This window comes from Anabrus simplex, chromosome 1, assembly GCF_040414725.1.
Source record: "Anabrus simplex isolate iqAnaSimp1 chromosome 1, ASM4041472v1, whole genome shotgun sequence".
In the NCBI taxonomy this organism is placed as follows: domain Eukaryota; kingdom Metazoa; phylum Arthropoda; class Insecta; order Orthoptera; family Tettigoniidae; genus Anabrus; species Anabrus simplex.
Genome location: NC_090265.1, coordinates 60,292,960 through 60,318,644, shown reverse-complemented (window position 1 = coordinate 60,318,644; position 25,685 = coordinate 60,292,960). Strand labels below are relative to the sequence as shown.

The following is a 25,685-nucleotide window of genomic DNA, read 5'->3' as shown; positions in this document are numbered from 1 at the left end:
TGGCGATTTACACGAAATACACGCTATCAAGGAAAAACGTTAGGCCCACTCCAATTAGATGAAATCCAAACTGCAAAGCTGTTTTGGATTAAACATTCACAGAGAGAATCATTCTCAGAAGAAATAGAAGCACTACAGAAAAGATCAGAACTACCCATGCAGTCCAAAATTAGAAAGTTTTCTCCATTCATCAAACCCGGCATCCTAAGAGTTGGTGGACGTTTACAATTTGCCAGGTTAGATGAAAATGAGCAACATCCCATTATTTTAAATGGTGACCACCATTTCACAAAACTGTTAGCAGAAGAACATAAAACCCAATTTCATATAGGGACTTGAATTTTGTTGAGTATTTTAAGGACAGACTTTTGGATATTTCAAGGACGACAGATCATCAAGAAAATCATTAGACAGTGCTTACCGTGCAAAAAACTGAAAGCAAAGGCAGCTTCGGAAGTTGAACGCGTACCTCCTAGCAGACCATTTGAGACCACTGGTGTGGACTTCACAGGTCCGTTATATTCCAAGAATGGAGGCATATTACGGAACAGATACATCGCATTGTTCACATGCGCTGTCACACACGCTGTACACTTTGAGCTTGTGACAGATATGAGTACAGAGAAATTCATTCACGCCTTACAGCGATTTATTGGATGAAGAGGTTTATGTTGAACAATTTGGTCCGATAACGCACGAACATTTAAGAAAGCTGAAAGAGAACTTAGCACATTATGGGAAAATCTGAAAACAGAAGAGACTGTGCATTTTTTGAATGGTAAAAATATTCACTGACAATATATAGTCGAACGCGCTGCTTGGTGGGGAGGATTCTGAGAGAGAATGGTACAAACAGTGAAAAGCTGCTTAAAGAAAGCCTTAGGAAGCAGGCGGTTCGATGATGAAGAAATTTACACAGTTCTCGTCGGAATTGAAGCAACAATCAACAGTAGACCCTTGACGTACGTGGAAAACAATCCTCAGCATTGTGCGCTGACACCAGCACATTTTCTCATTGGTGATAACACAACAAGGCTACCAGACAGAAAGACCAATGTTGAGAATAGTAACAAAACAAAAGAAGAAATGAATCAGATGTGGACAGAAAAACAGTCTGCACTAACACATTTTGGAAGCAGTGGAGGAACGAGTTTCTATTGGATCTAAATCGTTTCCATGAAGTTCAGCAACGGAACCAGAATCGTCCACTTCTTCAACAAGGAGATCTGGCGCTGCTAAGCGACGATAAACTACCAAGGCAAATTTGGAAGCTAGCTATAATCTTCAAACTCGTCATAGGACGAGATGGGAAGATCCGGTCCTGTGAGCTGACTGACAAAGAGGGAAGAGTGTTTCGAAGACCCATTCAACTGGTACGTCAATTGGAGTAGAGCAACTGTGATACGGCTCAAGGTGGGGAGTGTGAAGAATTATCTAAATTACAGTACCTGTTTGCTACACAGCTAAGGAGTTTGAGCCTCCATGGACATTAACATACTATTTGCTACCTGCTTAATGTGGACTCCATGAAAGTAATAGTATAGTAGTCATGGTGATGTTTTGATGATGTTGTAGCAGAGGATGATTGTTTTGTAAGAATGAATCAGCAACCTATGACATTTCAGTGATCTTATGATGTAAAACATTACAGTTCCAGTCCAAAGTTCTCCCATTTTTATAGACTGCCCGGCTAATAACCTATACAGGTGCTAGTTACATAATATTTGTACATATTTGAGTCACTGGGTGCTCCAAATTAACATGTAAATACTGTAAAACTATTAATTTAAATGAAATCATTATTGTCAGCATAAGTGCATCAATTACATCGGAGATCAAACATTTTGCTTGACCACCACATAGTGTCGTGCGTGAGTGGGTCTGGATTAGCGTGGAATTGCATGCGAGCCCTCTATTTCGCATACCATCACAAACCCATATGGCAGTCCACATGTCCACAGCAACTGAGTGGTAAGCCTAAGCCTGCTGTTACATGATGTGAAAGGAGCAGTAGAACACTAGAAGTTCAATGTTAATGTTTACCTGTCTGATATTATTGTTAATGCTCTGAGGGGAATGAACTGAAATTTTTCATATTGAAGTTTTACGTAGTATTCTCTGCACAGCTACTCATTCTGCCACCCAGCTGACTCAACTTTCTGGGGAGAACACTGCAGTCTGTGTTGTGTTCCAGAGTCGTTTAGTCAAGAAGAAGGTATTCAGCACAATGCTACTGTCTGTCTGTTTATAGGTCTCCCTATATTTGCTAGCTTGAAATGAGTCTGAGAAATGTAACAGTCCTTTTCTTTCATGTCATAATTTTAACACTCAAGGCTGTGTACTGCTTCCACTACGGTAGTAAGGAAAGCGAGTCGATCCTCTATGTTAATTTAATGTCATGGAAACCCGAAGTTTTTTACCTTTACTGACCGAGCTCAATAGCTGTAGCCGCTTAAGTGCGGCCAGTATCCAGTATTCGGGAGATAGTGGGTTCGAACGCCACTGTCGACAGCCCTGAAGATGGTTTTCCGTTGTTTCACATTTGCATATCAGGCAAATGCTGGGGGCTGTGTCTTTATATTAAGGCCACAGTGCCTTCCTTCCCACTGCTAGTCATTTCAATCAATCAATCAATCAATCAATCAATCAATCAATCAATCAATCAATCAATCAATCAATCAATCAATCAATACTGATCTGCATTTAGGGCAGTCGCCCAGGTGGCAGATTCCCTATCTGTTGTTTTCCTAGCCTTTTCTTAAATGATCGCAAAGAAATTGGAAAATTATTGAACATTTCTTTTGGTAAGTTATTCCAATCCCTAACTCCCCTTCCTATAAACGAATATTTGCCCCAATTTGTCCTCTTGAATTCCAAGTTTATCTTCATATTGTGATCTTTCCTACTTTTAAAGACACCACTCAAAATTATCCATCTACTGATGTCCTCCCACGCCATCTCTCCACTGACAGCTTGTAACATACCACTTAATTGAGCAGCTTGTCTCGTTATTCCCAAATTTTCCCAGCCCAAACTTTGCAACATTTTTGTAACGCTACACTTTTGTCAGAAATCACCCAGAACAAACCGAGCTGCTTTTCTTTGGATTTTTTCCAGTTCTTGAATCAAGTAATCCTGGTGAGGGTCTCATACACTGGAACCATACTCTAGTTGGGGTCTTACCAGAGACTTATATGCCCTCTCCTTTACATCCTTACCACAACCCCTAAATAAGCTCATAACCATGTGCAAAGATCTGTACCCTTTATTAACAATCATATTTATGTGATTACCCCCAATGAAGGTCTTTTCTTATATTAACACCGAGGTACTTACAATGATCCCCAAAAGGAACTTTCACCCCATCAATGCAGTAATTAAAACTGAGAGGACTTTTCCTATTTACAAAACTCACAACCTGACTTTTAACCCCGTTTATCATCATACCATTGCCCACCGTCCATCTCACAACACTATCGTTGTCACCCTGCAGCCGCTCACAATCTTGTAACTTATTTATTACTCTGTACAGAATACCATCATCTGCAAACAGCCTTGTCTCTGATTCCACTTCTTTACAGATATCATTGATATATATAAGAAAACAAAGGTCCAATAATACTGCCCTGAGGAATTCCCCTCTTAATTATTACAGGGTCAGATAGAGCTTCGCCTACTCTAATTCTCTGAGTTCTATTTCCTAGAAATATAGCCGTCCATTCAGTCATTCTTTTTTCTAGTCCAACTGCACTCATTTTTGCCAGTAGACTTCCATGATCTACTCTATCAAATGCTTTAGATAGGTCAATCGCAATACAGTCCATTTGGCCTCCTGAATCAAGAATATCTGCTATATCTTGCTAAAATCCTACAAGCTGAGCTTCAGCTTTCCTAAACCCAAACTACCTTCTGTCAAACCAGTTATTAGTTTCACAAACATGTCTAATATAATCAGAAAGAATGCTTTCCCAAAGCTTATATACAATGCATGTCGAACTGACTGGCCTATCATTTTCAGCTTTATGTCTATCACCCTTTCCTTTATACACAGCGGGTACTATAGCAACTTTCCATTCATTTGGTATAGCTCCTTCAACCAAACAATAGTCAAATAAGTATTTCAGATATGGTACTATATCCCAACCCATTGCCTTTAGTATACCCCCAGAGATCTTATCAATTCCAGCTGCTTTTCTAGTTTTCAACTTTTGTATCTTATTGTAAATGTCATTGTTATCATAGATCCTATACCATCATCGCCGTAAGACCTACCTGTGCCAGTGCGATGTAAAGAAAATTGTAAACTAATACAGTACAAGGAATGTCGTACATAAGGAAATCTAAGAAACAGATCAGATATAAGGCTTTTCAGGCGTTTGCTCTATTAACCAGCGTTTCGTCTTAGATCTGACACTAGACTCATGAGAGTGCGATGTGTCAGACCCTACCCACTGACACTAGGGTGTATGCAGGTGAACTTATCAGAAGCCCATAAGAGGCACAGTCTGATAACTGCATACGGGAGATAAATCTTCACAATGGAATTATTGCCTTTGTACACTGCTATCTTCAAATAGATAGGCTCTCTCCTCCTCAACCCCAGTTGTTCTATATCCATATCTTCTCGGCCGCCGATGAGCTCGTTTCTGCTTCCCAGCTACATCAGCAGGGAAGGCTTCAACACTCAATGGAGGATTATCTCAACAGTTGTTCAGTCTTGATACAGTACAGTAAGCGTATAAGGAGAATGAAGTAAGGAAACAGGAGAAAAATGTCTGTTGAAATGGCTTTCACCTGAAAGACAATCCATCTTCAGGAAGACCATAGGAGGGTAATCATGTTCTGGGAGTTGCTTCCCAGAAATGTAACCATCACTGCTGACTCTCCAGTTTTTTCCATGTCTTTCTTTCCTGGGCAGTCAGCATCCAGTTTACTCCGGTGCATCTCTTTATTTCATCGTACCAACAGAGTTAAGGATTTCCTACACTCAAGTATGCTCAGGGACGCCAACATAAGAGCCGCTTGATCTGCTTCTGGTCAAATGTCTGCCCCCTCTGCCTCCATTTCAGTATAGCCACCCATATTATAATGTCTGTCACTCTTGTTCTGCTTCTATGACTGTCTCTCACACAGTCCCTTAAGTTGATACCCAACATTGTCCTTTACAAAGCTCTTTGGCTGACAGTTTCCCAGCAACCACTTAGAGTCAAAGTGACAGTTTCAAAACTGTAAGTCATTACTGGCAGTACAAATATCTCTTAAACCTTACCCTTCAAGTTGATTGGAACTAATGGGTTTTCAGAATGTGGCTGCTCAACTCAATCCAATTCAGCATTTGAGTTCTGCTGTTTGATTTTATCGACCCAGCTTTACAGCGAGGCCCAAGTAGACATATTCAAATGATTATACAAGGTTACTCTCCACTACAATGTGGGTATGGCCCGTGCTCATTATGTTTGTTATTATGAGGTTTATGCACACCCCAAGAGATCCTGACACTGTACTATGTTCCTGAAGCATTTGGATCTCTGATTATAAGGCCTATGTCATCTGCAAAGCATAGGTGATTTAAGTAACCTTCATCGACCTATTCTTTTTATCTCCCACGAAATGAAGGTTCGAGGGTTAAGGTGAACAGTTTAGGAGAAATTATATCTCCCTGCCAGACACCTTTTTTCACTGATATCTTTTCCATGCTAATTGTTACAATTCTTGTTATGCAATCTTTTCCATGTTCCAGCCACTGTCAATTTTGACCTGAAGAGTGCCTTAGCCAGGAAGCCCCCATCAGCAACATAATGCCAATCATCATTGCCAGACTCTTTACAGACACTGATTCTATTAGTCTGTACCTATGAATGAATGTATGTATGTGTACAACCAATACACAGGACATACTTAAGACAATTTACAGTAGCAGCTCCATTACTATTATCAATATAGGCAATATTTATGATGACCTCTTGTCAACAAACAACAATCAAGATAAGAACCTTCACTGAGATAACACTGAGATACCATAACAAACATGTATTCATAGCTTCAGTACTGTATAAGACACATTGCAGGGAAAAATGCACTTGTTAAGAATCAACATTAGAAAGCTTCTGAACAGAACCGACTAAAAGATCCCAGAATTGTTTTTCAATAATTTATTTATTTCATTTTAAGCCACTGATGTCAAGCAGCAGAAGGAACTACAATAAAACCTCTCATATCCAGCCTTCTGATATCCAAATCCTCCAATATCCAGCTTGGTTTCCAGGGATTTTTTTTAAAATACATGTGTCAAGGTAATATCTAAGGGCCAGGATGTAGTGAAATATTACCAAGGAGGGATTGTACAATTAGGAGGAATGCAAGGAGGACATGTGCACTGGGATTGCGAGGGATGGGGAGGTTGTTGACTTGCGCACTCATCAATATCATACACCTACTGTATTGCCTTAGTCTGTGATTTAGTCATAGTTAAGGTACATAACTTGTGTCATTTTAATTAGAGCTGCAATCAAAACATGGCCAGAAAAAGGAAAAAAAAGACTACAGCAAGTTAATCAGACTAAGATAACTTTCTTAAAAAAAGAAAACTGAGTAAAAACACATGTACTTAAGTTTATTTTTCATTTATATAATTGGCTTTATGTTGCACCGACACAGATTGGTTTCATAGTGACGATGGGATAGGAAAGGGCTAGGAGTTGGAAGGAAGTGGCTGTGGCCTTAATGTACAGCCCTGGAATTTGCCTGGTGTGAAAATGGGAAACCACAAAAACAATCTTCAAGGTTGCTGAAGGTAGTGTTCGAACCCACTATCTCCCGAATGCAAGCTCACAACTGCGCACCCCTAAATGCACGGCCAACTTGCTCGTGTTTTTATTTGTTGTGATTTTTATGTTTCCTTTTCATATTTTACTTATATTTTATACTGTAAATGCAGTACTATGTTTGATTTTAATACATAGTACGTCAAGTTGTTATAGGCCTAAATACTTAAAAACTAAAGCTTTATAGAGCCATTGTGTGAATTCAGCTGTATTTTACTGATGCTGTCTGATACCCAGATTTTGTGTTACCCGGACCACCCAGTGCCACATTAATCCAGATATCCGAGGTTTTACTGTTCACAATTGTGAGGTGCATGATTGTAATGAATTATTAGGACCAAGGATTGTGAAGTGTTGCTCAAGAATGGCATAAGCACATTTTATGGCCTGACCACATATGGACCCCTCTGCACTTCAAAATTATGATTAAAAGTTACGATGGTATATTAAATAACATTACTACCACATGTTTGCAACTAAAGAAACCTACATAGGTCAATATACACAAGGTATGCCGAACTTTCAGGATAAATTCCTCACTACGAAGTTGAAATGGGTTAAAGAAGTTAAATTATAATTGATAGCGCCCTCTCCTGGACACCTCATATATTAAACGTAAAAAATAAAATCTCTGTCTTGGTTGGTATCATTGGCAAGATTAAGTACCTACTAACAATTGACACTCTTCGTCTAATTTATTTCACAATGATACAATCTCGACTTTCTTACTTGTGTTTCATTTGGGGCAAAGCAACCCAAAATAACTTAAATACTTTGGAGGTCTTACAAAACAGGGTTATTAGATTTATGTATGGATTTCATCAACTATATTCTCGAAATAAAATGTACTCTGAAACAAATATATTACCTCTTAAGAAATTAATCTCATTTAATGCATCACTTCTTATTCATAAAGTCTTGCATAATAAAGTGTTCACCAACTCTGAATTTCCTAAAGTCACTGACATCCATTCACATAAGACAAGGCAAAAAAATAAATTACATGTTCATCAAAATTATACAACAAGGTTTGGCACTAAGGGAGTGCAACACTTACTAATATCTGAATATAACAGCATTCCTGACAATATAGCAATAATCTCTCGTAATAAGCTTAAGAAATACCTGTTAGGCACTATGAATGTGCAACAGTTATTTCTCTGATATTTTCATTTCCAAATCTTAAAAGTCAAAAAGTTGTTCCTCCTGTATTGTTACTCTGATAATAATACACTTAATATAATCCTGTCCATTAGGTAAATTGTGATACTTAAAGTAAATGTAAAATCACTGTTATTACTCTTTCACTTTTAGACCTTATGCGTTAATCCGCCATTGTTGTGATTATCTATGTATTGTTCCTCTTGACAGAGCTCTTGCTCTCTGGAACCCTATTTATCAATCAAATAAAAAAAATAAAAATAAAAATAAAATATGTTATATGGACATGGGTCCAGAAACACTATTTCCATGTTAGATCCCATTTTCTACAAATCTACATAGTACATTACTCATGGGAAACACACAGGAAAAGAACATACCAGCAGACTACATGAAACTCTTTCTTACACGAAAATGTTCAAAATACCCTCTGTTATCACTGATACGCGCATCAACCTGCCATCACACTGAATCCCGGATGTTTCATGTAGTATGCTGGAACATAATTTTCCTATGGATTTCTGGTGTTCAATGTACTATGTAGATTTGTAGAAAATGAATTATATGTGTTTCCAGACCCATGTCTATGTAACACTTTCTTCTTCTACACTGAGGAATGTATTTGAAAGCTTTGTCATACTTTATTGCTATACCCTGTATAATAATTTAGATAAACTCATCACACTGGGTACCTCATGACGGTTACAAGAAATCCCACCCCTGCGTCTTGGTTGGATGACCATCATAGTGGCCTTCAGCTTAGAGGGTCTCCAGTTCCATTCGCAATTGGTCTGAGGATTTTATATGCATTTGGTTCACTGCTCTGGCTTGGAAACTAGGTGTTTTGCGATTGTCTTGCTAACATAATCAGCCAGTCAATGCCAGAGGCAGCTATTGAGGGGCAGCAGACGAAGTGACATTTCAACACATGATTTTAAAACTGTATTTTCCCAATCAAGTATGTTAATTTTAACAGAAATGTATTTTTGTACGATGCCAAACTCTTACTGTTCTGGCAGCGAGTGCAGAAATGATTTTGGCCCCGGTGACTGGAGAAGTGTAGTTATCTTCTTTTCATGTTGCTCAACATCCATGGATGGAGCTTAGCTCAATGGTTGCTATGACAACCATGATATCACCCAGTACACTTTGTGCTGCAGAGAGGTGTGCAGTGAAGTAAATGAGACATATGTTCCCTCCTCCTATGTGGACTGGAGCAAGCTTCCTTCTTTAGGGCAGCGCTGTTTATGATATAGTGTGTGTTTTATGAGAAACACCATTTTCACGTTGGAAAGATGAAAATAAGAAGGAATTAGGGATTGGAATAATTTATCAAGGAAAATGCTCCATAGATTTTGAAGTTCTCTGAAATCATTTAAGAAAAGGCTAGGTAAATAACTGAGGGAATCTGCCACCTGGCAACGAGCCTAAATGGAGACTAACGATGATAGATCGATTGACCGAAGTTTTAAATTGTGGGCATCCTACTGAATCTCTACAAATATGTGGTATAAAAGAAGTGAAACATTCAGGTAAATCCTGCAATCGTAGTTTCAAACAGTAGTAGTTTAAGGAATTCCCATGGTTGAGCTCCTCTCCAACTCTTCAGAAACTGTCTTGTTGGCCACGCTTGCATTTTAGCAATAAAAGCAATGTTTTGAATAAGCAAGTTCAATTAAGATAAGTGTGTGTAAATTTTGTTTCTTTTCCCAACTACCTCTTCACCTAATTTCACAGCCATGAGCTGACACTGGTCAATACTATTTCCTATTAGTATTCATTATGCTGCACTGTACCAATCTTATTGACTGGCTGATTAAAAGTTAAGATTAATTAGTCAATATATAATATAACATTTTACACACAGACAACACCCTAGCAACCACCGCAGAAAACACACAGGGTTGGATCAGGAAAGGTATCCAGCCATAAAACCTGGCTAATATCCTCATTTAGTGGTGATCCAATGAAATTGAGAGTGCTGCAATTAAAGGCACATATACAACCAAGGAATGATAATGTTGTTCGTTTTACTACTTTCATGATTTCTGCAGATGCCAGAATTTTGTCCCTCAGGAGTTATGCCGGTATATTGACTGAATATGAGCATCTTCAAATGCCCGGACTGAACCAGAATCAAACCCTCCAACTTGAGCTCTGAAAACCAGTGTTCTACCATCTGAGCCACTCAGCCCAGCATAGCTAAGAGAGATATTCCTGCTGTTGCTGCTTTCACTACTGTGTTTTTATGTCCCTTGAGAGATGTGCCGCTGTCAGAATTTTATCACAATCACAATCACTACTAATCTGCATTTAAGGCAGTCGCTCAGGTGGCAGATTCCCTATCTGTTGTTTTCCTAGCCTTTTCTTAAATTTGAAAGAAACTGGAAATTTATTTAACATCTCCCTTGGTAAGTTATTCCAATCCCTTACTCCCCTTCCTATAAACGAATATTTGCCCCAATCTGTCCTCTTGAATTCCAACTTTATCTTCATATTGTGATCTTTCCCACTTTTAAAGACACCACTCAAACTTATTAGTCTACTAATGTTGTTCCATGCCATCTCTCCACTGACAGTTGGAACATACCGCTTATAATACCAATATAGTTGGTCCGTTATTAAATGTCCAATAACGGACCAACTATACTGGTATTATAAATTTACTCATTCGGGACAAATATTTCATGTTCCGTATGGGAATCAACATCTATAACATACCACTTAGTCGAGCAGGACGTCTCTTTCTTCCAAGTCTTCCCAACCCAAACTTTGCAACATTTTTGTAATGCTTTTCTTTTAGTGGAAATCACCCAGAACAAATTGAGTTGCTTTCCTTTCGATTTTTTCCAGTTCTCGAATCAAGTAATCCTGGTGAGGGTCCCATACACTGGAACCATACGCAAGTTGGGGTCTTAGCAGAGACATATATGCCCTCTCCTTTACATCCTTACTACAATACCTAAACACCCTCATATCCATGTGCAGAGATCTGTACCCTCTCTTTACAATCATACTTTTGTGATTACCCAAATGAAGATCTTTACTTATATTAACACCTAGGTTCTTACAATGATTTCCATAAGGAATTTCCACCCCATCAACACAGTAATTAAAACTGAGAGGACTTCTAATTGTGAAACTCACGAACTGACTTTTAACCCCGTTTATCATCACACCATTGCGTACTGTCCATCTCAAAACATTATCGAGGTCATTTTGCCGTTGCTCACAATCATGTAACTTATTTATTACTCTATACAGAATAACATCATCCACAAAAGGCCTTATCTCTATTCCACTTCTTCACTCACATCATTTATATATATATAAGAAAACAAAGGTCCAATAATACTGCCTTGAGGAATTCCCTTCTTAATTATTACAGGGTCAGAAAAAGCTTCTCCTACTCTAATTCTCTGAGATCTATTTCCTAGAAATACACCTGCCCATTACGTCACTCTTTTGTGTAGTCCTCTTGCACTCATTTTTGCCAGTAGTCTCCCATGATCCATCCTAATGAAATGCCTTAGACAGGTCAATCGCAATACAGTCCATCTGCTATATCTTGTTGGAATCCTGCAAGTTGAGCTTTAGTGGAATAACCTTTCCTATACCCGAAATGCCTTCTATAGAACAAGTTAATAATTTCACAAAGATGTCTAATATTATCAAGAAAGAATGCTTTCCCAAAGCTTACATGTAATGCATATCAAACTGACTGGCCTGTAATTTTCAGCTTAACGTCTATCATCCTTTCCTTTATACACAGGGGCTACTATAGCAACTCTCCATTCATTTGGTATAGCTCCTTCATGCAAACAATAATCAAATAAGTACTTCAGATATGGTACTATATCCCAACCCATTGTCTTTAGTATATGCCCAGAAATCTTATTGATTCCTGCTGCTTTTCTAGTTTTCAACTTTTGTATCTTACCATAAATGTCATTGTTATCATAGGTAAATTTTAATACTTCCTTAGCATTAGTCACCTTCTCTATCTGGACATTATCCATGTAACCAATAATCTTTACATACTGCTAACTTAATACTTCTACCTTTTGAAGATCCTTGCATACACACTCCCCTTGTTCATTAATGATTCCTGGAATGTTCTTCTAGGAACTTGTTTCTGCCTTAAAATACCTACACATACCCTTCAATTTTTCACTAAAATTTGGATGACTGCCAATTAGCCTATGCTTGCCATCATGTTATCCCTAGCAGACTTCTTTGCTAGATTCAATTTCCTAGCAAGTTCCTCCAATTTTCCTTACTTCCACAACCATTTCTAACTATTTCTTTCCAAACTGCACCTCCTTAGTCTCTTTACTTCTCTGTTATAATATAGTGGATCTTTACCCTTCTTTACCACCTTTAAAGGTACAAACCTGTTTTCATATTTCTCAGCAACTGCTTTAAACCGATCCCAGAGTCTGTTTACATTTTTTATTTACCATCGATCATAGTTGCTTTTTAAAAACTCCCTCATGCCTGTTTTGTCAGCCATGTGGTACTGCCTAATAGTCCTACTTTTAAGACCTTCCTTTCTGTCATACTTATTTTTAACTACGATAAAAGCAGCTTCGTGATCGCTAATACCATTTATTACTTCGGTTTCTCTATAGAGCTGATCTGGTTTTACCAGCACCACGTCCAGAATATTCTTCCCTCTAGTTGGTTCCAACACTTTCTGAATCAGCTGCCCTTCCCATATTAATTTTTTGCCATTTGTTGGTCACGCTTCCTGTTATTCGAATTACCTTCCCAATTGACATTTGGTAAATTGAGATTTCCCGTTACAATCACACTCCTTTCCATATCTTTTTCCACATAGCTGATTATCTTATCAAATAATTTTGAATCAGCATCAGTGCTACCTTTTCCCAATCTGTACATTCCAGAGACATCAAGTTGCCTATTATCTTTAGAAATGAGCCGTACACCTAGAATTTCATGTTTGTCATTTAACTTTTTTGTAGCTTCTTTCACCAGAATGAATACTCCCTCTTCCATCTCTACGATACACATTCCAGTTCCGTGAGAAAATTTCTGCATCCATTATAACACTTCTCAGCCATGATTCAACTCCTATTACACCATATCTGGTAAGTATATATCTATTAAATTATTTAATTCTATTCCTTCCTTTACAATGCTTCTACAGTTCAACACTAACATTTTTATGTCATCCCTACTTGACTTCCAGATCCCTATGCCCTTATCACCACTCCCTAAACCACCCCATTTCCCTAAATGTACCTCCCTATCACCTTTCTAAACAAATTGCCTAAACATACGTACCACTGCGGTTTAAGTGAAGGCCATCTGAGCGCAGATCACTATCTCCTACCCAACCATTAGGATCTAGTATCCCTTCTACACAGTATTCCACTGATAATCTCAGCTTCCTTAAAATTCACCCGTGCTGCATTTACCAGATCCCACACATCCTCAACTATGTTGGTACTTATACCTGCTCGCCTTACATCACTGGTACCAACATGAAACAATTCCACCTTCTCCTTCTCTTCTACTTTCCTTAACATATGCCTCAACCTAATTCCTGGATAACACTCTACCCGGTTCCCTTTCGTCCACACACTTTCCCCACATGTCTAACAATGGAAATCCCCATGACCACAGCCTCAACTCTACCCACCTCACTTGACCCACTCCCCTCCTGGTCAGCCCTATCTTTCCTAACAACTGCAGAAGCTACTTCCTCCTCCCTTTTCTTCCCCCCATGACCCTATTCCACCCATCGTTTCCTATCCTATACTCTACATTTCCCTTTCCTACCTTTTCCCTTCCTCCTACTTCCACACTTCTCAGCAACAGATCTCTGTTCCTCATCTTCCCTCTGTCCAGCTCCATGGCTAAATGCTTAGCGTGCTGGTCTTTGGTCACAGGGTCCCAGGGTCCCAGGTTCAATTCCCGGCAGGGTCGGGAATTTTAACCATAATTGGTTAATTTCTCTGGCACGGGGACTGGGTGTATGTGTCGTCTTCATCTTCATTTCATCCTCATCACGACACACAGGTCGCCTAGGGGCGTCAAATGTAAAGACCTGCATCTCGCAAGCCGAAATTTCCTTGGACACTTGAAACTGTCTTTCCAGATCTGAGTAACTCCAGTATGCCTCTAGAACAAGTAGATCATTTCCTCTATCTAGGAAGTATTCTCTCTAGTAATTGCTGAGCAGAGAAGGACGTGGAGAACAGAATAAGTGCTGCCCATATACAGTAGCTTTCAGACATCTTACACGACGGGTCTTCCTGAATAAAGATCTAAGAATATATACACAACCTTTGGGGTATCGAGCAGTTGTCATCTCTATCCTGCTCTAGGGATATGAAACCTGGACTTTAACTGCCGTGATATGAGAAAACTAAAACGCATCAAATGGAATTACTATATTCCAAGCACAATTCTAGAGAAGACAAAGATGAACAGTACAGAGGCCACCATCATTGGTCGAAGTGTGCATGTCCAGCGCATGAAAGATGACAGACGTCTGCAAAAAATTCTGTATAGTGAAATCAGTATGAGCAGGAAACCCCATGGTGCCCCTCTGAAGTACTATATAAATCAGATTAAGAAGACTTTCAAGGACATTGACATTAATTCAAGTACTTGGTATATCACTGCAAAAGATCACACTCACTGGCGCACTACTACTGCAGCTACTGTTGCACAATTTGATCATAAACATCATAGATAGGAAGTGGAAAAACGTAAGTAAGAGATGTAATCAACACCCGGCTCAACCTTGACCTCTACCCTCTATTAAGGTGCAATCAATGTGATTGTGTGTTTCATGCCAGGATTGGCCTTCTTAGCCATCAAAAGCATCTGCATCCATGAATTCAAATATTGGAAGAATCACAGGAGAGATATGAATACTCAGATATGAGCATCACCAACGACGAATAATAACTACCAAGAGTTTAATGCAAGCAATCTGTGCCAGGATTTGATCCAGTAACCTTGAGAGAAAGAGACAAGTGAATAACAACCTATGAGGGTTGCTATGAATATAATACATGAAATAGCCTAAAATAAACAAGTTCTGAAACTTGAACTTGAATAAACAATGTAAAGAAGAGAAAAACAGTAGTGATAATGAGGGAAGGAAAGAAAGAAGATAAAACAGTAAATGGGAAACTAATAGAAGTTGTGAGAAGTTTCAAATAGTGTAGGCTACTTGGGAAGTATAATCACAGAAGACGGTAAGATAACTGAGGAGACTGGAGAGTATAATAAGCAAATGGCTTCTATCAGAATACAAGTGGTACACTGAAGTCCACATAAAGTATTTATCACAAGGAAGACCTTGAAGGAGATGGCTGAATAGAGTGTAGTATAGAGAAGGAAAGAAGAAATATTGGAAGCAGAAAAAGAGTGGTGTAGAAACAGGCAATGATGGAGGTCCTTGATTGATAACCTGATGCAGGAGAGAACTAGAAAATAAATAAAATTCTTAAAACACACAAACAGAGGTAATTTAAATCTGAAACAGGAATAGGAAAACGAAGAAATCAACAGAAAATTTTGTGACAGTTCCTTGTGCACCAAAGAGCTTCCCAATCACTTCCCAACCACTGATAAATATGTGACACTTTTCTTCAAAGTATGAGAAGCGAGGTTCATAGTCTCTCTTATTCTCAGAGCCAACTTCTTTAACCTGTGTATCGTTTTTCTCAAGCTTAATTTGTTGGACTGATAACAAAGCCCATGTTCTGGATCCTGTTTATTGCCACAATATCAGCACGCTTTTGTGATCCATCAACTGAGACACAATGCACTTCACGTACGTTATATTGAGACCGCTGATTACTTGGAAGCATACGCCATCAAAAGAAGGAATTACAGAAAACTTCTAAAAGAAAAGCAAGATGAATATCTGGAAGCAGAAGCCAAGAAGCTTGTAGTCAAAGCAGAAACAGACCCATTCGCTGCCCTCAAGAAAAAGGAAGTGTGTAGAGAGAGGGAAATACCAATGGAAACATGGGAAAAACACTTCTCAGTGCTTCTAAACAGAGACAGCAGAGAAACCTGTGACACTGCAAACCACTCTGTCAATCCAGAACACAAAATTAGACTATCTGTACTTAACCATGGTTAATCAGTAAAGAAAAAAAAGGGGAAGACAGCAGGACCGGACAATATATATACAGAACACTTAAAAAGTACTCAAGACCATTTACTACAGCTTTGGACAGAAGTATTCAACAAATGTCTAAATTTAAGCAAAATACCAGAAGCTTAGAGAACGACAATGCTGAAGATACTCTACAAAGGGAAAGGAGAAACTAACAACTCCGACTCATATAGAAAGCAATCTATGCAAAGCATTTGCAACCACTAAAGCGAAACGCCTGAATAACGAAACAGACCCATTCATACCAGAATGCCAACTAGGCTTCCGAAAAGGAAAAAGCACGTTACAAGCCGCAGCATACCTAAAAGAAAAAGTAGAAGAGGCAATGAGGCACCCAAAAAGGAAGTACTATGTTGTCTTTGTCGACTAAAAGAAGGCTTTTGATCTTATTGACAGAGATATCCTGACAGGAAAATTAAAACAAATGAATGGTGACAACACGCTCGTGAGAATAGTTGAAACCATACTAGACTACAACCTAATCAAAATTGAAGATGGAGCATCCTCATACGGGAAAGCAATTCAAACAAATGGGGTACCCCAAGGAGACCCCCTAAGTCCGCTACTATTCAATGTAGCAAGGGCAGATATCACACAAATAATGACAGACTCTCCTAAGACTACTCTAATAATGTACACTGATGACAAGGCACTGGGACTGAGTTCAAAGGCAGAACTACAGACAACAATGATGAAGTTAGAAGCTTGGGCTTGAGGTAACAAATCTGAAATTAACCAGGAAAAGACAGTATAGATGGTGTTCAGAAAAGGTGGCAAGACGGCCAAGGACAACGCTATATCATTGAAAAATAAAACACTAGAAATAGTCAAGAAATTAAAATACGTGGGCATCACGTTTCAAATTAGCATGACATCCTTCAATAACCAAGTCATAGATAGAATGACAGCAGCAATCAGAGCCATCCACAATATCAAGAATATATCTATGCTATCCCTTTCACAGCGATGACTTTATTCAAGACTGCAATAACCCAAATTGTCACATAAGGAATCAAAATAATATGGGACAACCTGACAATCTGCGACTTCGAGAGTACAGAAAGAGTCAAAGTAAGATTCCTCAAGCCTCCCGAAGATATCACCACCTTGACGGAGGCAAAATATATTTTGCCGGGTGTTTATTGGAGGCTTGCGTGGTCAAATGATCCTTAGAGCTATGCCGGCAGGAGCATCTGCTCCTGGTAGGGCCACCCAAGCCGGACAGGTCTAAGGTGATGATCCAGACTAAGAGTGATACCCTGGTCCTCCAGGTTGGGGGTTGAGCGTAGGGTTAACTCCACTACCTCGTAAAAAAACAACTGTTACGGATACTTTAAGAATGAATAAAGCAGGGCTGGAAAACTTGGTGACGAACCGGCGAGAAAAACTGCTAAAGAGAAGGAGAAAGGATATTATATTAGCAACGTGGAATGTTAAGACCTGGCAAGTTGAAAGAATTAAGGAATGAAATGGATAGGTATGGAGTGAAAATAGCAGCTCTAGAGGAACTAAGATGGAAAGGGCAAGGGATGATGATGTCTGGACAACATATCTTGATGTACAGTGTAGAAGAAGCAGGCAATAATGGCACAGGATTTCTCATACATAAGTCGGTAAAGCAAAGCATGATCAACTTTACTCCAATCAATGATAGGATGTGCTCTGTGAGAATTAGGGCAAAATTCTTCAACGTAACTGTGTTTTGTGTGTACGCCCCTTCTGAGGAGGCAGAAGATGAGAAGAAAGATGCATTTTATACTAAATTGGAGGAAGAAATTAATAAAGTTCAAAGACACGATGTGAAAATTATCCTTGGAGATTTAAATGCAAAAATTGTAAGAGAAGAGGTGTACAAACACTTAGTAGGGAAAGAAAGCCTGCATGAAGTAAGTAATGATAACGGATTGAGATCGATTTTGTGAGTGGAAAGCAGATGATAAAAGTACTTGGCATCCTAGGAAAAACATTCACAAGGAGACCTGGATTTCACCAGATGGTGTGACAAGAAATCAAATAGACCATGTTATCATAGACAGGTGACATGCATCAGATATTATGGATGTTACAAGCTGCAGAGGTGCTGATGCAGATACAGACCACTATCTTGTTAGAGTCAAGTACAGACAAAAAATAGATTTGGCAAGAACAGAAAAAGTAAGAAGAAAGGCAAAGCACAATATTGAAGGTCTAAAAATGAGGAATTGCAAGAGAAATACAAAAAGACAATGGCTGAATCTTTGGAAATAAAAAGGGAATTATGGGAGAAAGGAGAAGTGGAAGATAAATGGGAGATACTGAAAACAACTATCAGTGAAGTTGCAGATAGTACCCTGGGAAAGAAGAAATTGGTAAAGAAAGCAGAATGGTTTGATGAGAAATGTTCAACAATAATCCAAGAGAGGAATGATGCTAGGAACAGAATGCTTCAAAGGAAAACAAGACAAACAGTAAAAGAGTATAGAGAGAAACGAAGAGCAGATAAGATATGTAGATATAAGAAAAGAGTTTTTGAAAGAAAGAGAATTGAAGAACTGGATGAAATGAAGGATAGAAATAAGGTATGAAAGTTCTATGAAAGAACAAAAGACCTTAAGAGAGTATTTCAACCAAGAGCTGTTTTCTTCAAGGATAAGGATGGAAACCTTCTGTGTGATAAAAGCAAAGTGCTTGGAAGATGGCAGGAGTATTTTTATGAGTTACTCAATGGAAATAATGAAGATGATAGAGAGGAGGAAAATATAAATGTTGATGGGAAAGAAAGAGAATTGGAAGAGGAATCAGTAAAACAGCCAGACTTAGAAGAGGTCAAAGCTGCAATTAATGCATTAAAGAGTAATAGAGCCCCAGGTGAAGATTGAATGGAGTCAGCTGTTGAGATATGGGGGAGAGGGAATAGAAAAGGCTGTTTATGAATTGATTGAGGTGGTTTGGACAAAGGAGGAAATACCCAAGGATTAGACATTAGGTATAATTTACCCAATACATAAGAAGGGAGATAAGGCAGTATATGGACATTATCGAGGGATCACCTTGCTGGATGGAACATACAAGGTTTCTGGTAAGATTGGAATTATGGATGGAAAGAATATTCGGGGATTTTCCAAGCAGGCTTTAGAAAACATTGCTCTACTCTGGATCCGATATTTATATTACAACAAGTGCTAGAGAAGTTTTATGAATATGACAAACAGCTACATCAGCTGTATGTTGATTTTAAACAGGCATATGACAGTCTAGATAGGGGTAAAATTTACAAGATTATGAAAGAATTTGGAATCCCGAGGAAATTGATTAGATTAACAGAAATGACCTTGAAAAAAACAGTATGCAAGGTGAGAGTGGAGCAAGATCTGTCAGAGGAGTTTTTAGTGGAGAGAGGACCAAGACAGAGAGATGTACTATCTGCGCACTTTTTAGCGACAGATTTACACCCTAGTGCTGAATCGGTCGACTTCAGTTATCTTCGAGATTCATATTGGCAACCTTTGAAACACAAACCAAGAAATGCTTATGATCGCTGTGCAACATCTGGCGTACACTTTACGTACTCGTACTGTTGTTTACACAGCAAAGCCAAACGATAGAATTCATGCTAAGAACAAGTTTCGCATCGAGAAATGTTCCATAGTATTATATATTGTGTGTGTGACACAGTTGTTGGCGTAAGATAATAAGGGTTTAGAAAATTCATAACGATCGATCATATTATCGATTCAATTCAGATTTCATTTCCAATCAGTTGGCAGTATTACCGGAACCGGCAGTGCTCCCTCCTTACTGCTCAACCCAGTACAAAAATCTATCACTAAAAAGTGCGCGTACGATACTTTCCACACTGCTTTTTAACCTAGCATTGGAAAAAGTAATCCGTCAGTTGCCCATCAACCCAGGGGGAACCATTTTGAACAGATTAGTACAAGTGATAGCATATGCTAATGATGCAGCAATAATCGCAAGAAATTAAAGATTCTTAAAGAGAGCTACTCAGTATTAGAAGAGAAAGCACGGGACTTAGGACTAGAAGTGAATATAAATAAAACAAAATATATGAAGATGGGAGATACAGAGGGAGTAAGAGGAAGGACCACAGTAAGATTAAATGGGAAGGAATATCAAAGTCACATCTTTCAAATATCTAGGCTCTATAATGACAGAGGACAATAAAACCTCCATGAAAATACAGGAGAGGATAACAAGTGGAAACAGATGCAAAATATGTTTAAATCCAGGAATGTCAACAGGAATACAAAAATTAAAATATACACAACAGTACTAAGACCAATAGTTATGTATGGATCAGAATGCTGGGTGGTGACCTCCAGAGAAGAACAGTGGCTGTTACGGTGGGAAAGGAAGATACTGAGAAAGATATTCGGTGCAGTAAGAGATCAGGATGGGTGGTGAATGGGGACAAATGTAGAGCTGTAAGGACTGTTTGGCCAGCTAGATATTGTTACTAAAATTAAGCAGGGAAGAATTAGATGGGCCGGTCATGTTCAGAGAATGGCAGAAACCTGCACCGTTAAAAAGGCGTTTATAGGAAAACTTGATGGAAGGAGGAGGAGAGGAAGACCCAGGAAATGATGATGATGATGATGTTTGTTGTTTAAAGGGGCCTAACATCGAAGGTCATCGGCCCCTAATGGAACGAGATGGACGAAATGACATATGATAGTTAAAATTTAAAACGTAGCCACTGATTAGAGTTTTAAAAAAATGCGATGAAAAATGAGTATGAAATTAAAACAATCAGTGGATCTAATTCGCAATGCCTTATTTGGAACAAAAGAAGAAAAATTACAGGAGATAATGGAATAAGGCATTGCCTGCTAGTACAGATATATATACATACTTTACATTGGACGTTAAAAGAACGCATTAAAATACGCAACACAAACTAAAATGAAGTCAATAGGATAAGAGCGTAATTGACACAAAGATACAAGCACAAAGGACATCATTACACACGATAAAACAGACCGCTATCCCTCATAAAGCGGATGACGAGGTCTGCTGACTGCTCGTCATCGCGCAAGATAAGGGAGATAGTACTCGGAAGGTTAAGACTACGGCGCAGATCGACCAGGTCCACGCACTCCGTAAGGATGTGTACCACGGTAAGATGGTCGCCGCAGGTACACACCGGAGGGGGTTCTCCTTTCAGTAGATGGGAGTGCGTCAAGATACCGTGGCCGATCCGAAGGCGACATAATACCACGGCTTCCCTCCGCGAAGCCCGAAGGGAAGTCCTCCATACCTTCGTTGTTCCTTTTATCGCTCTCAGCTTATTGGGAAGTGGGATGGCCTGCCACTCCATCTCCCAATGAGACATAACCAGATGTCTCAGCTGAGAGCGAATATCACTTGCTGGAACCTTGAAAGGCAACGGGGGCAGTGTAACTGCCTCCTTGGCAGCCTCATCTGCTAACTCGTTTCCCTCTATGCCCATGTGGCTGGGGAGCCACACAAACGTAATTCTGGTGCCGGCATCCGAACACCCGGCCAGCAGGTCCTGGATCCGCTGCACCAGAGGGTGTCGAGGGAAACAGGTATCAATAGCCTGAAGCGAACTCAAGGAGTCAGTACACACGAGAAAGTGTCGGCGCTCATTGTCTAGTGCGTACCGCAGAGCCTCACAGATAGCATAGAGCTCTGCCGTGTACACACTACAGGTGGGAAGACCCAGGAAAAGATGGATTGATGATGTTGAGGATGACCTTAGAAAGTTAGAAGTTAAACGCTGGAGAAGAAAAGCTGAGGACCAAGATGAATGGAGGCAGGTGATAAAGGAGGCCAAGGACCTACAAGGACTGTAGCACCAACCAGTAAGTAAGTAAGTAAGAAAGATTCCTTAAGAAGGCCCTAGGAGTAGGTAAACTGGCACCCTCCAGACTTATTGGTTACGAAGCACTGACCATTATATTGGTAAGATAGGTCTTATGACGACGCTGGGACAGAAAAGGATATCTTGTAATGTAAAAGAAAAGGACTGAGCAGGAAGGAATAGTTCCTGGCACCCCCCCCCATAAACTAAGTCTAACCCCTTTAGCATATGATATAAACTTCATGGTTTTGATCCGTATTGAACTGTGGGCACAATAAGAACTAAACTTATGTCGTAATGGTCCACCCTTTCATACTACTGTATATTATGCAATGAAAAGGTGGACCATTATGGCATAAGTTTAGTTATTATTGTAACCCCTTACGGTAAATGTACCAATAAATTACACCCTTGCCTGGCAATACCAATAGGTGACACTCAGTCTAAACATCGTAACACTACGGAATTTCCACATTCCCATTGGGTAGTGCAAGTACTGGCAGCATTGGTGCCCGTTTGACTACCTGAACAGATTCCGAGGATCAGTGGTGTATTTGTTTTCATGTGAAACAGATCTTTGAAAGACTTGTGAATATATGACTCAATATTTCCCTTCTTCTAGACACATTCCTTAAGAGGTAAGTTGGAAGTTTATTGTCTTATACAACTTGTTTTATGTAGGAAGGTGAAGTTTCTTACTGTATAATGGGTTTCAGGGTTCTAGGCTCTATTTATTTGCTTTAGTTGATAAGATCAATCTTAAATTGCATATGGTATTATGGGTGTCATCTATTGGTCTTACTGTCCAGCTGTCCGACTCGTTGGCTGAATGGTCAGCGTACTGGCCTTCGGTTCAGAGGGTCCCGGGTTCGATTCCCGGCCGGGTCGGGGATTTTAACCTTCATTGGTTAATTCCAATGGCCCGGGGGCTGGGTGTTTGTGCTGTCCCCAACATCCCTGCAACTCACACACCACACATACCACTATCCTCCACCACAATAACACGCAGTTACCTACACATGGCAGATGCCGCCCACCCTCATCGGAGGGTCTGCCTTACAAGGGCTGCACTCGGCTAGAAATAGCCACACGAAATTATTATTATACTGTCCAGCTCCATGGCTAAATGGTTAGCGTGCTGGCCATTGGTCACAGGGGTACCGGGTTCAATTCCCAGCAGGGTCTGGAATTTTAACCTTAATTGGTTAAATTCGCTGACACGGGGGCTGGGTGTATGTGTCGTCTTCATCATCATTTCATCCTCATCACGACGCGCAGGTCGCCTATGGGTGTCAAATCAAAAGACCTGCATCTGGCGAGCCGAACTTGTCCTTGGACACTCCCGGCACTAAAAGCCATACGCCATTATTATCATTATTATTGGTCTTACTGAACCCCATTGGCCCAATGGTTGACAGGGGTGTCAGGCATTGGGATTTGGTTCTGCAAGGAAGTTGGCTATGTTAAAAGAGTTATTTTTTAACATACATGGTTAATTTCATTATAATTTGACTTCCAAAACCAGTAGTTGACAGGCCTTTGGTGTCCAAGGTGTCAGGCATTGGCTCACTGATTCGTTTTACAATTTTTCTCTTTTTATAGGTATATGTATATACCTAGATTCAAAATGTAAAAAAGAACGTTAAATTATTCTCAAGAGACTATGGCTGATGCCTTAAAAGAAGTGAGAAATGAGAGTTCTATGGTAGCAGCAGCTAAGAGAGTTTCTAGAGTGACACTATTGTATAAAGTCATTTGATTTCATTGTTTGTGTGGCTTGAATTTTTAAAACTTTGAAGACTGGTTTCATTGTACCCTTATTCCAAAGACTGATTCCAACGCTTTTTAACTTTAAAGTCTGATTTCAATAATTTATTTTTATTTTTGAGATTGATTTTTAAAATTTTTTAAGTACTAGGAACTGTTTTCCTTGACTAGCATATTAGAAACATTCTTTCTAGTAACACTGATCTAGATTAAATGTTTTTAGGTTTTAAAATATGTCATCTACTGGGCCAAGACGTATGTCATCTATTGGGAATCTTGACTTGAGGGGTGTCACCTATAGGGACTAGTACTAAACGCGAGGATAAATGCAATTAACAATAGCCGAATGAAGAAAATGGAAAACTAAACCCATATTCCAGGGCACTTAAGCTAGTTTCCTGTTCAATAACAGCATTGTGTAAGCACAGTTCTCACTTTGCCAGGTTTTTTTCCTTAACGGTGTCATCTATAGGTACCTTTACCTTTTGCAGTAAACAGCCCAATGGCGATAGGCTAAGTTAAAATGCGTACATATAGTTACCTAGATGAATGTCTAATCCCTTATAACTCGCCTTGCTCAGTAGCCTAAATAGCCTAAACTTGAGGAAATCAAATTGACATTTCAAATAAATTCACAATTATAGTTTTGATGACTGCATTCACCTACTCAGCATTCATAATGGCATTGAATTGGCACCGACATTCTGAGAGTTATACCCAAACTATCAAAACGCAGCGCTCTTAAGAGTTCCAATTGATGAAGGGATATTCAATTTCCTTATTACAATCACAATGTCAATATTTATAATCACCACATACCCTTTGCAGAGTTTACACACTTAAAACATAAATGAAACTTCTGGGTAGTAGCACTTGGGATTTTCAAAGGTTCATTCAAAACTACACCATAACTCTTACAGCAGACTCTTCTCTCAAGCTTTTTTATATATATTATCTATAGTTAAAAGAAGAAATTTAATCGCTTTTCTTACTCGTATTTTTGAACAGAAGCACTTTTCTCTGACGAATCGCCTGAAGTTTCATCGGTCACAGATTCTGGACTTCTTTCCGAAAATTCCGAGTCTCCCACTAATGTTTGAGGAGAGAGTTCTGTAAAATACATAATTACGATTTACCACACGAATATGGTTTATGAGAAAAGATATGAGAGTAACTAGTATATGATACCACTACAAATCATACACTTACCCTGCGTATTTTCTGAGTCACTTTTCAAACAATCGTCGTTTTCTTGAGTTGTCATATTGCTATTCCAGATGCAGCCATTTACGGTTAGCTTTGAAGCATATAGTTACACGGTGGATAACAATGTGTGAAGTATTAATCATTATTAAAAAATAATAAATAGGAATAAGACATTTCTTCCTGTAGGCACAGAGTATGCCTCAATGTTTGACATGTTATACGCTAATCAACTTAACCTCTCCTCCACTGCTCTCCTCTCAAAGAAATCGCTGATTTGACGGTCCAGTGACGGTTGACGTGCGAACAAGCAGCTGACCAGTCGATAGCATTTGTTTTCGATTTTGACACCTACAGCCGCAGCGGATTTTCCCTTACATGCTCCTTGGATTTTCTTGTATAACGTATATCAGGAACCACGCAGGTTTTCAGTTTTCAAATTATTTCTTCACAGGGAGAAATGAATTGCAATGGTCATGCAGAAACTGATTCTGTCCAAATGACTCTGAAAAATGTGGTTGGAGATAAGAAATTGGAGAAATACTGACGGCAAGAATAGATGGATTTCTTCTACTCGAGTGTGCAATTGCAATATGTGATTCATACACGTGATGCAGCTGAGCAGATGTGGAACTAATGCTTGAAAAATGAAGAAGAATTACATCCCTGAAATAAACTTGGTCTTACGAATGTTTAGAAAATACGCCCGTCAAACATCTAAGAGAACTACAAGAACTTA

At 39.2% G+C, this 25,685-nt stretch overlaps 1 protein-coding gene across 1 annotated transcript in view; it reads right to left on the bottom strand.

Moving 5' to 3' along the window:
• Positions 1–25,222, bottom strand: part of TBC1D5 (TBC1 domain family member 5) — a 111,459-nt gene extending 86,237 nt beyond the window's left edge. Inside the window, exons 1-2 of the mRNA XM_067138802.2 lie at positions 24,953–25,222; positions 24,736–24,853 (exon numbers count right to left, since the gene is read on the bottom strand). Of these exons, the coding sequence (XP_066994903.2) occupies positions 24,736–24,853; positions 24,953–25,007 (173 nt within the window). The 5' untranslated portion in view covers positions 25,008–25,222. The remainder of the gene's footprint in view (positions 1–24,735; positions 24,854–24,952) is intronic.
• Between the last annotated feature and the right edge of the window lie 463 nt (positions 25,223–25,685).